Source organism: Rissa tridactyla, chromosome 21 (assembly GCF_028500815.1).
Source record: "Rissa tridactyla isolate bRisTri1 chromosome 21, bRisTri1.patW.cur.20221130, whole genome shotgun sequence".
Taxonomy (NCBI): Eukaryota; Metazoa; Chordata; class Aves; order Charadriiformes; family Laridae; genus Rissa; species Rissa tridactyla.
The window spans coordinates 7,014,561-7,027,656 of NC_071486.1; the positions used below are offsets into that span (position 1 = coordinate 7,014,561).

At 42.2% G+C, this 13,096-nt stretch overlaps 1 protein-coding gene across 4 annotated transcripts in view; it reads left to right on the top strand.

The window, feature by feature from the left end:
- MAGI3 (membrane associated guanylate kinase, WW and PDZ domain containing 3) overlaps positions 1-13,096 on the top strand; it is a 68,582-nt gene that overhangs the window by 36,518 nt on the left and 18,968 nt on the right. For all 4 annotated transcript variants that reach the window (XM_054181412.1, XM_054181413.1, XM_054181415.1 and 1 more), the window contains 9 exons: positions 319-438; positions 2,351-2,560; positions 3,864-4,038; positions 4,886-4,965; positions 7,028-7,085; positions 8,021-8,115; positions 8,740-8,928; positions 10,379-10,987; positions 12,000-12,031. In XM_054181412.1, the coding sequence (XP_054037387.1) occupies positions 319-438; positions 2,351-2,560; positions 3,864-4,038; positions 4,886-4,965; positions 7,028-7,085; positions 8,021-8,115; positions 8,740-8,928; positions 10,379-10,987; positions 12,000-12,031 (1,568 nt within the window). The remainder of the gene's footprint in view (positions 1-318; positions 439-2,350; positions 2,561-3,863; positions 4,039-4,885; positions 4,966-7,027; positions 7,086-8,020; positions 8,116-8,739; positions 8,929-10,378; positions 10,988-11,999; positions 12,032-13,096) is intronic.

The window sequence follows — 13,096 nt, forward strand, 5'->3', positions numbered from 1 at the left end:
TCAGGCGTCGGCAGCTTCTACAGAATAAGTTTTCAGTTCACTGAGCATAAGAAAGAATTTCTCTAATTACCACCTCACACAGCTTTTTTCCTCCTCCTTCTGCGATACCAGAACTGTCATTCCTATGTAATTTATTGGCCTAGTTTTTGTACATTACTGTTCACTTGCTCACCAGTGTTCTCTTGTCTTACTGGGGCGACATCATCATTGTATAAAGATTCAAAAATGTATTGTTTTTACTGAATTGTACAGCAGGCAGCATTTGGTAAACGGGCAGCACTTCAGTATCTTACATGAGTGTTTTCTCTGTCTTTCCAGGCACTACAAGGGCTCCCAGAGATGGGGAGGTCCCTGGGGTAGACTATAATTTCATTCCTGTTGAGCAGTTTAAAGCACTGGAAGAAAGTGGAGCCTTGCTAGAAAGTGGAACGTATGATGGTATGTTGGTGACGTTTAATGGAGTGGGAGTAAGGGCCCGGTACTCATGTCCAGTGTCGTGGTCCAAGAGTAGCCCCTTGTACCCAGGAGGCGCCGCTTTTCCTGCCTGTTGATGGTCATTACACCAGTAGAGCAGCAATATTTCAACCTATTTTTGGAGTAGCTATGCAGAGGAGTAGTGGTCTTGTTTTGAAACTGTCTAGTAAATCACAAGTTGTTCTTTCAACCAGTCCTGATGCAACCTCGTTATTTTTCCTGTTGAGTTTTTGAGGAAGCATTCTGAAAATGTTTGTCTGTGCTTGGTGGAATTTGATTTAATGGAATTCGTAGTCAATTTTGTTTGAACCTTTGAGAACAGAGCCATGTTCTTCAGGGGTGCACATCAAAAGGACAGAAGGCAAGGAAAATTCTGATATAGCACAGGAAAAAGAAGTATTTTGCAAAGAAAAATTGAACAGCACTGGACAGGATTGTCCAGATCTGTAGCAATATTGTTTTTGTTAAAGGTGATGGGGGAAAACACTGTAATGAAGGTAGTGAACCGTCAGGAACTGGTTATCCAGAGGAGTCATGGAGCTGCCACCGTGTGATGGCTTCTGCTTTGCTTTGCTTTGGTTCGGTTTAAAGGGTTTTTCAACTACAGAGTTGTACTTGAAATCGACTGAACTACGGCCAAATTTTCAGAAATGCTGAGCGCATGCAGCTTTCATAGATGCTCAACAGAATTTACCAGATTATAAACCTGCCTGATTTTTACGTATGTTTAATGTATATTTGATTCAAGCAACTTTAAGCGTGCATCTAGAGGATGTCTTTGGTGGTTTTACTGGCACTTGAATGAATTTGACTGATTTCCTGCCTCCCCCCCTCCCCCCCGCAAAAAAAAAAAAAAAAAAAAAAGAAAGAAAATGGCCAAAGCAGAGAATTCTGTGGCTGGTTCTGTACCTCCTTGTTTTACATGTCTCATGCTGTCTGTTAACATCGTCCTGTCTGTGGAAATGTCCTAAGCAAATTGAGACTAAGCTAGCACTTGTATTTTATTTCTCCTTAGCTCCCCTTTATCTGGCTGTCACCACTTTGAGCCTCACCCTCACTCGTATTTTCAGAAGGGTTTCGGGTTTCTTTTTTTTTTTCTTTTTTTTTTTTTTTCACATGGTCAAAAACACATCCAGCCACCAAAAGTTACCCCAGCAGGAATTCTGGGAAGCTCTCTTGCTGCGTGCTCAATTCCCTAATAAAAATCATATGAGCAGTCAGGAGAGAGGTCAATTGCTGTAATTCCCTTCCAGAAAACAACAGATGATTCCTAGTCATTGTGGTTTAGATTAAAATATTGAAGTAAAAATCTGTTCATTTTTCTCAAGTACAAATCATTTTTAGATGAAGCTGTATTGTCAGTAGAAAATTGTAGGACTGTGGTTTTAAAATCACTTACTTGTAACTGGTTTTATGTAAATAGTTACTTTCTGTTTCTGTGCAAAATTAATTTGCTTTTTGACTTTAGTGTGTTTCTGTTGCTCATATTACTCTGTTAATCAGTTAAACAGTATATAGAGTAAGAACAAATTATTTTCACTGTTCTACTTCTTTCAGACTGTTCCCCAAGTCTCTTTATGGCACATTAGTGAATTCCAGGCAAAGTAACAAATCCATCTTTTTCTTTGAAAACCTGTGTCAGGGTAGAAATTTTCAATTAAACCTTGTCTTTTCTGACGTTCAATAGTGTCATTGGAAAAAAGACAATACAGGAATAAATAGGTTTTGACTGTTGATTGGTTTTTGATAGTGCTGATGTCTGCTTTAAGAAGTGAAGTTACAGTTCAGGTCTTTCACTGAAAACGCGTTACATGGGCAATAAAACGTTTGCTGCAGTATCAGCGTTTGGCGATCCTCGTTTCTGTCTCCTCATCAGGTAATTTTTACGGTACTCCGAAGCCTCCGGCAGAGCCCAGCCCCTTTCAGCCTGATCCAGTGGATCAAGTTCTCTTTGACAATGATTTTGATACCGAATCACAGAGGAAAAGAACCACGTCCGTCAGCAAAATGCAAAGGATGGACAGTTCTCTCCCCGAAGAGGAGGAAGAGGAGGAAAAGGAAGCAGTTAATGGCAGCGGAGGGATAGGTTGGTTGACAAGGGGAAAAATTCCCTGAAGTATTGTATGGATGGATAAGAAGTATACAGATAACGCTCGGGCTTGCTTGAACCGCTTCCTTAGTTTTGGTAAAGTTTGAAGGCAGTTTTCTATTCAGACTGGTGTTTCTACTCGATTTTGAAATTATCTTTTAAAAAGAAACAGCTGTTCTCCCAGCCAGATGTGCAATTGCATCATAAACTGCACTGCTCAGTAGAGAACATGCAGTGCTGGGTATCGGCCAGTTACATGAGGAGGAAGGAAAAATCTATGCACTCTTCAAATTACAGAATCCTTTGCAGAGTATAATTGATACCCTGTAAATGTTAGTGTTTAGTTTTGAGGAGATTACTGAACTTGTATGCAGGAGATGTTAGCAAAACGATTGGTTTAAGGGGCAGCACTAGCTCACACTGTACAATTTTCAGATGATTTTGGTTAAGGGAACTGTCGCACAACCTGAAACTGCCTGAAGGGGAGTTGGTGGGGGGAGGTTAAGCCGAATGTGCTGGGGCTGGACCAGTGTCTGGTCGGACGTTTCAGAGATGGGCAGGGTGCCCTTTTCCTTTGCTGTCGTGGTTACTCATCTGGAGGGGGAAGAACTGATGGTGGGGAGAAGCCGTCACATCGCATTTGCAGGCGATCCTGCGCGTGAGCGTTCAGGACACGCTTATTGAACAGACCTGACCCAACCCTGCGAGCGCTGGGGCTGGCAGCACCAGGGCACGGCGCGTCCCGGTGGCTGGGCTGGTGGTGAGGTGAAGGTCTCGGACGTGGTGGGGTGGGAGGATACTGAGCATAACCTCGGGGCTGAAGGGTGGAGGCTTGCATTTCAAGTTTTCTGCAGGGATTTTGGGGGAGCTTTTTCTTGTTGTGGCTTGCAGGAGGGTGGTGCTTGTTTTATTGGCAGTTTGGGTCTTCTCTACGTTTCTTTCTGGTGCTTTGAGGAATATTAGTAGGATTTGGGGCGGGGGGTTGATGGCGTTACAAACACCGTTTTCTATGTACGAACGGCAACAAAGTGGAGTCAACTTGTATTTCTGCCAGTGCTGATTTTTCAGCATAGGCTCAGACACATAATACAAGGTTAATTCTGTTTGGCAGGGGAAAAGCAGAGTTCAGTGTTTTCATGTCAGCTTTTCAAAGTTCACAGCTGAAAAAAATGTGGAAAAATGCACATCACATACAGGGACGTGTTTGACATCCACTTGTAGCCAGATTAAGAGGGTGGTTCTTGGTGAGAAACAACATAAACAGCTGACAAATAGTAACACTTTCCCCGAACAACTGCAGAAAACAAAGAAAAACATTCAGATTCTCCTGACTGGATGAAACCTGTTCCCAGCTACAACCAGACAAGCAGCTCCATGGACTTCAGAAATTACTTGTCGAGGGATGAAACCCTGGAACCGCTCCCCAAGAACTGGGAGATGGCCTACACCGACACTGGCATGATCTACTTCATTGAGTGAGTAGACGGACCCCGCAGGGGGGTCGCTGTGCCCTTCGAGGGGAGAAGTGCTGGTGGGCTGCCGTCTAGGAAGCTGCCTGCTGCTCTTACACCTCTCCTCTGCTCTCACTGCTTCTACTTCTATATGAAATTTAATTTATTTCTACTGTTCCATTCCTTACTGAAAGTCATTTACACTGCATACTTGGTACGGTTGCCATCGCGCAGGAAAGCCTTATGGTTCCATGTGCAGCATCAGTTTGTTTGTAATACAAGTTTTGTATCTCACAAAATACAAAGCTGGGTGGGTATTGCTAGGTGAGGTATAACATCACGTAAACCTTCCCCATGTCAAATTTCTCTGAAATCCGAGAGCTTGTTTATTCTTTCTTCGCTGCTTGTGTTCCTTGTCTGGGAATGCGTGCTTGAAAATACAAATAGCACAGATTAAAGCCCAGGATAGGAGCACAGCTCGTAAATGCACATGGGAAACAGCCTCACTTATTAATTTCTAAAGGAAACAAAAACCTTACTGAGATTTAAGCATAAGAGGAGGCTAAAAATGTTGTTTCCTTTCAGGTAGAAACAGCTGATGTTCCCACATGAGCTCTTGGGGGCAAGGGAGAGTGTTTTTACCTCTAACATTTCACATCTGTCCTGGAGAGTGTCCAATGTGCTCGTACCTCTGAGCATCACTGTTGCCTTTTTTTAGCATTTTATGATGTGACTGAGGCACAAGTAAAGGTCACATTATCTAAAGGCTACAGTTTGCGCATGGTAGTAAGTATCTGAAAGTCAGAGTAAAGCAAAGTTTCTTCAGTCAGAGGGAGTTCTCTTATCTAACGGGAGGTGTTCTGCTCCACAGTCATAACACCAAGACAACCACGTGGCTCGATCCGCGGCTCTGTAAGAAAGCCAAAGCTCCTGAAGATTGTGAAGACGGAGGTGAGATGTTCAGAATGCATTTGTCACCCGTGGCTGATAAATGTCTGAGTTTATCACAGCTGGATACGATCTGTTACTGCTGTGGTAGAAGCTTCTTCCAGATACCCGTGACTGGAGCAGGCAGAGTAGTACTGAGCGTCCCTGGTTTGGTGGCAATTGGAGTTCACGTAAGACTGGGAAAGTCCACAGTGTATTTTCCCTGGAGTAGTAGAATCTGACTGAATTGTGGGTTTATCTGCATTCCTGAGATGAGAATATTTTGTTCCAGTAACTATCATTGTTAGGGAGAAAGCTGCATATGTTCGTGACGATCTCACTGGAAATTGTGTGAATGGAATATGGCCTTAGGAAAAGGTCCGTAAGTGATAGAATACAGGAGTAATGAAGAAGGTACAGCATGATGTCTATTGCTAGTGATACCTTTCGCATGTGACATGATACAATATTTGAATGCATAAGTAGAGGGAATGATCTGACTCCCTTCAGCTCTTCACGCTGCTGCTTCGAGACTTACAGGTCAGGTTCATGATCAGCCTCCAGACAATGCTTGCAACCATTTCCTACATAGTCATGCAATTTAGTCAGCTAGGAAAGAGAACCAAATAGCTCTATCTTCAGCAAATGCCTGACATGTTACAAAAGCTGAGGCAGGCTCAGAATAGCCTGTCGTCTTTCTAAATTGCACAGCCTAACAATCATGTATTCATAATGAAGCCAGCTGGAGCAATGGACGCATACTGCTGCTTATTAAACATATGTGCAGCTCACCACAGGATAAAAAGAGCACTTTAAACAGAGAGATGCAGGATATCCAAATGAACAACATTTAAATGAATAGACCCACTGGGTCTTTTCTCAAACCCCGTGGAGTGATGCTGGTATTAATAATTGGTAACATGCTGTCATATGCTAGGAGAATTCCTGTTACCATCAAACTTAGGGCAGCCTCAAACAAGATTACATGGCAGTTTTATCCTTCAAATGTCTAGCTACCTGACTGTATCCATTATCCTAATACTTAAATTTCCATGGTCAAGATAACTCGAACAGTAAAGCTTGGATAATCGGTCCTCTGTGTTACCTGCTTATCACCTTCAGTCAGTAATGATCTGCTGCTGGGCACCATCTTACCAGACTGAATTTGCCATAAAAAGGAGCTTTCCGCCTGTAATTTCAGTACGTATATCAAACGGGTCATTTTTTATTTTTGACCCCTGATGTCGGGACATCCAAGGCAGCCCAAGCCATGTCAGCTGCCTTGCTGTGGCGCAGGAGCCCGCGCTGCCCTTGGTGCCACCAGCCCTGCACACGCGCTGCCAGGTGTGGGGTGTCTCGCTGGATTGTGGATGGGGGGGAGAAGCAGCCAGCCGCGGAGGGTCCCTTCTTGCTCCTCACAGACGGCTGTTACAGTTCTGACTGAACTGGGGCTACTGAAAACTGAAACGTTGGCAGAATACAGTGACGTATCCTGATGCTATTGAGAGAACGAATAAAGACGGCGTTACTTCTGCCAGGTGGTCTTAAACGGAAGGTACAAGAGGAACGGAGATGCGCGGTTTGCCAAGCTTGGGATGTGATCCTGCGAGGCATTTATAGCTCTCTTTTGTGGTGTATTTGGGGGCAGAAGCACTGTGACCATATTCATATCATATAGTTTAAAAAGTCAACAACTATCAAATCAAATTAATAATATGTAATTAGATTAATTTTAAATCGCATATTTTTCTTCCCCTGTATTGGTTCTTCCTCTCTGAATAGGGCAGTTTGTATCTTGTCTTGAAGTTTATTATATGTTTGAAGTGGTGCGATTTTGTTGAAGACAAGTGTCCTCTTCTAGTGGAACAAAGAGCGAGAGTTAGAGAGCTTCGCAGTCCCGGGAGCAGGCTGATACCCTTGCGTCTGAAGGAACAGCCTCAAACAAATGAGGGGAAGAAAAAAGGACCTGTATTTTCCTCATGTTTTTCATGAGTCTGTAATCTGTCCTCTCGTTCCTTCATAAGAACTCTGCTATTTGTAGATAGTTTTCCACTGTAATGGAGAATTTTGTTCTTCTTGATTGCAGAACTTCCTTATGGGTGGGAAAAAATAGAAGACCCTCAATACGGAACATATTATGTTGAGTAAGTGCTGATTATTAATTTGACATAGTTATATATTGAGTGGAAAATAACGAAGCGCTCGATAGGCAGCATGTGTAGGTTGTAATGCAATGTAGGCATTAACCGTCTCCAGCAGAAAGAGTTCTAGAAGCAGCAAACGCGTGGGCTCGCTCCGTGGTGTGACCTTACTGGTGGGGTGGGAACACAAGTAGCAGCCAAAGTGATGTATTAATGGGAATGAGCTGATGGCATTTTCCTTAGCTCTAACAAAGATGGGGGCACTTGATTTAAGAGTAGCACCTGGTAACTGTAAACGAGCAAGAGTAACTTACATCTCATCCCTGTCTCCAAAGAGCCAAGTACGTAACTAGTAAATTACTGCAAGAGCTCTCTGAATCGCCTTCAGGTCAGAGTAAATGAAATCTCTCTTTAACCACAGAGAAGGAAATCAGTAGAGTTGAGAATTTTAGCTTCAGAGAACAAGAACATGCTAACGCTTTTTGACTTTGCAAAGCTGACAAAGGTATTTAAATGCTGCTCAAACTTACCATTTTTTCCCACTCTGCTGTACTACTCTAGCGTCTGCTGGTGAAAAGGTGACGTCTGAATTTATAAACATTATAGGTAGATGGAAGCAGCACGTACGTCAAGAGAAAAAGCAGATTTTCTCAGTTCTAATTTATTAGAATCTTTTGAAAATTTGCAGAGTGGAATGAAGGTGTACTCTACCTAATAATTACAGGAAGTAAAATTGTATTGGCTCTTAAAGTAAATCAGGTTGTTCAAAGAACAAACATGCTTTCAGTGTTGATTAGGGTAGTTTATTGTTCATTCCTCCAGAGCGTTAATCGGAGATAATAAAAAATAGTATTTGTAGGCGTATCTGTTGTGGTTGTCTTTTCTGTGAAATTTCAGCTTTCTGCTGAAATCCTGATCAAGCTTTTGTATGTCTACAGTCATATTAACCAGAAGACCCAGTTTGAAAACCCAGTGTTGGAAGCCAAAAGAAAAAAACAGCTAGGACAGACTGACGTTGGCTCTTCAAAATCAGGTACTGCTGAATGTTGTACTCTTTGTTACTAATATCTTTATCTGCCAGCGTGCATCATACGTAACCAGTTTGGGAATTCATCAAGGCATTAACCTTGTCTTTGTGCTGGCCATTGTGGTGTTGCCCTCCCAGACCTGCAGGGTTTTTTGAATGATTTTTTTACGTGTTAAAATTGAACCGAGACTATAGACTGCTTTAAAATAATTTTGATTATTCTGAGGCGGGTTGTCATAAGCAGCTTTTGAATATATGGAGGGTTAGAAGAGCCAGCCAAAAGATGCAGTTAAAACCACACCTTGAATTTTTATGCTTTTGATCTACTTTAAGCCTGGTATTCAAGGGTTAGAGTGTAAAACTGTGAATTATAGGTGGGAGGTCCGTTAGAATCTGTACTACGGTCTTGGAAAACACTCAGACTTTCCTGTCCACTTAAGTCAGTTGTGAAATGAGCGTAACAGCATCCTGTTTGCCTTACTCCATAACAGTGCTGCAGAGGTCAACCAGTGTTAACCAAACAAATCATTAACCTTTATTACACTTTAAAAAACCCCAAACAAACAAAGAAATTACCAAAACTAACCCTGGCTTCCTACTTCCGTATCTCTTTCTTCCATAATTCCGAAGGACCAGAGAAGTCTGCCTTCACTAGAGATCCATCCCAGCTCACAGGAGCGCTCATACGGACATCGCTGAAAAAAAGCACGATGGGCTTTGGCTTTACGATCATTGGAGGGGACAGACCTGATGAGTTTCTCCAGGTGAAGAATGTGTTAAAAGACGGACCCGCTGCACAAGATGGGAGAATTGCACCAGGTAAAGTGTTATTTCTCTAAACCTGCATTGCCTGTGCTGCTTTTAGAGTGCAGTTTGTGAGGCGCAGGAGGTCGGATGACTCCATCCACTGCCTCTGAATATGAACGCCTCACTAAATTAAACAGTTTTCAGGTTTGTGAAAGACCTTTGCAGGGATGTGGCTCAAAAGGAAAACAAGCAATGTTCTAGATACAGATCTGCTTTGAGGACACTTCTGAAGATTTCAATAATTCTGCTTTACCCAAAACTTTTGGCTTCATGGTTGTTTACAGAATGGCTTTTTGTTCCCTCTCTATACGTAAAGTAAAAATAGTGCGTTTGAATCCTGGTCTGCGTTTTGCCTTGTCGCTGCCAAAAAGCATAACACTGAATACTAAAATTGCAAAAAACCCACAGCAGGAAGGAGCAAGCAAAGCTATATGAACTGGAAAGTGAGGAAACGAGGGATGAGAGCACCTGTAATCCGTGCAGAATTGCACACTTTGTTATTATACGTTTAATTTATAAGCTTACCGTAACATATCATTTACACACTAGAAAAGCCGAAATGCTTCTTTACATATGACATAAACTCTCTTGCTCTTCAGAGAAGAAGAGTTCATGCTTTAGATGATTTAATACTATTTACTCATTAAATGAAACACTTTCCTGTTTTGTTGCTGACCTATTGTTTGAACTTGTACGCGGCTCATTTCCATCCTCTGTAAGAATGAAGACGATCCTGCAGCACTGCGTAGTGGTGCACACACACGTTGGAATGAGATGATGCATGTCTGTTCGTGCTGCGGTTCATGTGATAAGAGAGTTTCTGTTTCACTGATGCCCGGGCATTTAAGTGATAAGACAGTTTGCTTGCTGGGAATATTGTATTGCACATGCAAAGTTTCGTGAGCAGAATGATGCAAATTATGAAACAAGGTTTCAGGATCTGAAGCCTACATCCACTTCATTTTGAAAATACGTTCTTAGCCATGTGTGGCCACAGTGTGAGAGCACAGAACGTGTGTGGGCACAATCCGAGCTTAAGTTCAGACAGTCCTAAAATAAACATAGGAACCCCCCCAAAAAAATCCGATTTATTCTGGATTGAATTTAGGATGCTGTACAATATGAATTAAAGTAGAAGACATCTGCTTGCAGGAGTGTATGTGTGCTGCTTCATCTCCTGTGTCTGTACAGTATCATTTTTTAAATCTGCTGCAGATTAAACTTTTTATCTTTAGTACGCTGTGTTCTGAGATGAAATAGAATAAATGCAAAGAGGAAATCCGTTATGCTTTTTGGCAACAGCTAGCCAAGAGGTGATCGCCCAGCCACCACTCGTTACTGGTTTTGAAGACCGCAGAGCACTTCCCTCGTTAGGCTTTTGTTCAGAGCCGCGAACAGCACTGGATGGGTGTGGGTGGTTTCATTTCTGTTTTTGACGCTGTTGAACTTTCTTTTGTAACAGGGGATGTCATTGTAGACATAAATGGAAGTTGTGTTCTTGGCCATACCCACGCAGATGTTGTCCAGATGTTTCAGCTCGTTCCTGTCAATCAGTATGTGAACATGACTTTGTGTCGTGGTTATCCTCTTCCTGATGACAATGAAGACCCTGTGGTAGACATAGTGACAGCTACACCTATTATTAACGGACCACCTGTGACCAAAGGAGATGTTTGTGTGACCAGCCAAGATTTAATAGCAGGAACAGTTGTGTTGGACCAGAATGGAAAAATGGGCCCTATGTTGGTCAATGGTCGTCTGAACGGCCCTTCCATGGATACAACTGAGCAGAGGATCTCTCTTGCGTCTTCAGGAGGCTCTCAGCCGGAGCTGGTCACCATTCCTCTCGTCAAAGGTCCTAAAGGCTTTGGGTTTGCCATTGCGGACAGTCCTACAGGACAGAAAGTGAAAATGATTTTAGACAGCCAGTGGTGCCAAGGCCTTCAGAAAGGGGACGTAATCAAGGAGATTTGCCATCAGAACGTACAGAGCTTGACACATCTGCAGGTGGTGGAGGTACTGAAGCAGTTCCCAATAGGAGCAGAGGTGCCACTGCTTATCTTAAGAGGAGGTACATACGTAAATTTGCAGTTGTCATATATGGTTATATGCTTTTTAAAGTCCCTTTTTAGTATGATACCTAAATCGTGTCCAGTCTCAACAGCTGAGTAGCAGCTCATTATGTCTCTGAGCTGTTATGTTCTAAGTTTAATTTATACCCCTGAGTATTTGGGGTGAGAGCATGTTGCTAAGGTTTTTTTTTTCAAAAATTTTATTATGATATGTTTATGCACTGTCTCTTCCAAGTGTCTGGGGAGTGCCGAAGCAAAAATGTGGTCTCTAGCATAATACGAAGCATAAGACAGATAGAGTTTTCTGAGGCGCTCCAAATGTATTCCAGTAACTGTAGCTGTAATGGGCAGGTGATCACAGGAGACAGGAAGAAGCGTCACTGGTGAGGTGGAGCTGATCACTGGAAATACCAAAAAAATTCTCGTTTTCACATTTGCATATTTATACCTCTTGATTGACTGTCAGTCGCAGACCAGAATGTGTCTTCTCCCCAAAAGCTGACTAGTGGATAGTGTGCGTTGGCCGGAAGGAGCTGAAGGAATTATGAAGCAACGCGTGGCTGCTTAGTGTCCCTTAAAGCTTTTGTTGTAGTCCTGAGAGTGTCACTGCAGTCAGTCATCAACATTTGCAAAAATCTTAGGTCTTTTTCTGCATAAATGCTACCATTCCTTAATCAGCTAAGGAAATAATTGGATTTCTTTGGTAGCAAGTGAAATTTCTCTAAACATATTCACAAAGTCTCCGTGTCCAATGAACTGGTGTCATTTGATTGACCAGCATCTAGCAAAAAGAGAAATAGATGTTTTTCATTGTTGTACAGCTAGCAGTTCTGGTTCGAGACTTCTCAGAAGTCATGGTTTTGGTCAACTGAACGTTCACTTTGCCATTTAAAAGAAGAGCGAATAAGCAGTTATTTTCAATGCAGGAGAAGCTGATTATATTGCCTTAATGCTGTTTAAACTTTTGGTGACCTAGTATTGAAATTGCTTTCTAAATTGTTTTTTCTTCAGGTCCGCCCTCACCTACCAAAACCGCCAAAGGGGTGAGTATCAGCCGTGTATTTACGTTTGTTTCTGATGGAGCATGTTCAGGGGTTTTGGGTTGCAAAACAGACTCATGAATATTGTCTACTTAACACAAGAGATTCCTTTGAGCTTTTTGAGTTGTTTAATGGAGGTGATGGATATCTCTTTTCTAACCACTGAAGAATTAAGAATGCAGCAAAGATCTTGTATGATGATGGTGTAGTATTGTTGATTTGTCACCATTTTAAATGTGACGTTGCCACTTACCTTCTAACATTATTTCCTTTTTTTGCACTATACTTGAAATTCCTATCTGTGTGCGCGTTTCGACCTGCTTTTGTAATCTCCTCTCCTCTGGATTTTAGTCCCTGGGGTTATCTGCAGGATGATTTAGCAAAATCACATCTACTTAGCTGGCGCAAATTCATTGTTTTAAGTGACCGCTGTCAGAGTACCCATCAAAAGGGAAACAAAATACAGTATATTTTTTTCTTTGCTAATTACCTGTATTAAAGTGAAATGGGATTTCTAAAGGAAGTTTACGACACTTCTCAGTCCTCACGTAGAGTTAATGGACTGGTTAGTTTTCCCTTCTTAAAGTGCTGGCTTATCTTTCAATCCATATTTTCAGGAAGTCTCGACATAGCTGTACATTTCTAGTTTGATACTGATTCTTGGAAGTTCGATCTGTTGCAGTATCTTTAATTTATATTAGCTCACCAAAGAATCCTTGGGCTTAATAAAATACCTTCTGATTTGTTAATGCTGATAGTAATGCATCTTTTTGTCACGAGTGCTTCTTTTATGAGTTGGGTTGGTTGGTGAACAGAGCTATTTCTTTGAAATGTTTCTTGTATAGAGCAAATTATTTCATTTTAGGAAGAGCCCATTACCAAGATGTAGATGCAGCTGCTTTTCCTACCTTTGTCCTGCTGTTGGAGTATTGAAGTTGTGTCCCGGCAGGGGGACAACGTGAGCACCAAGTTCAGTGGGCTTGAGACGGGCTGCGCTCTGTAAGATTTGGAGATTCCCTTCCTTCTGAGCGTAGAGCTGCCCACCTAGACAAAGGGGTGCACAAATCC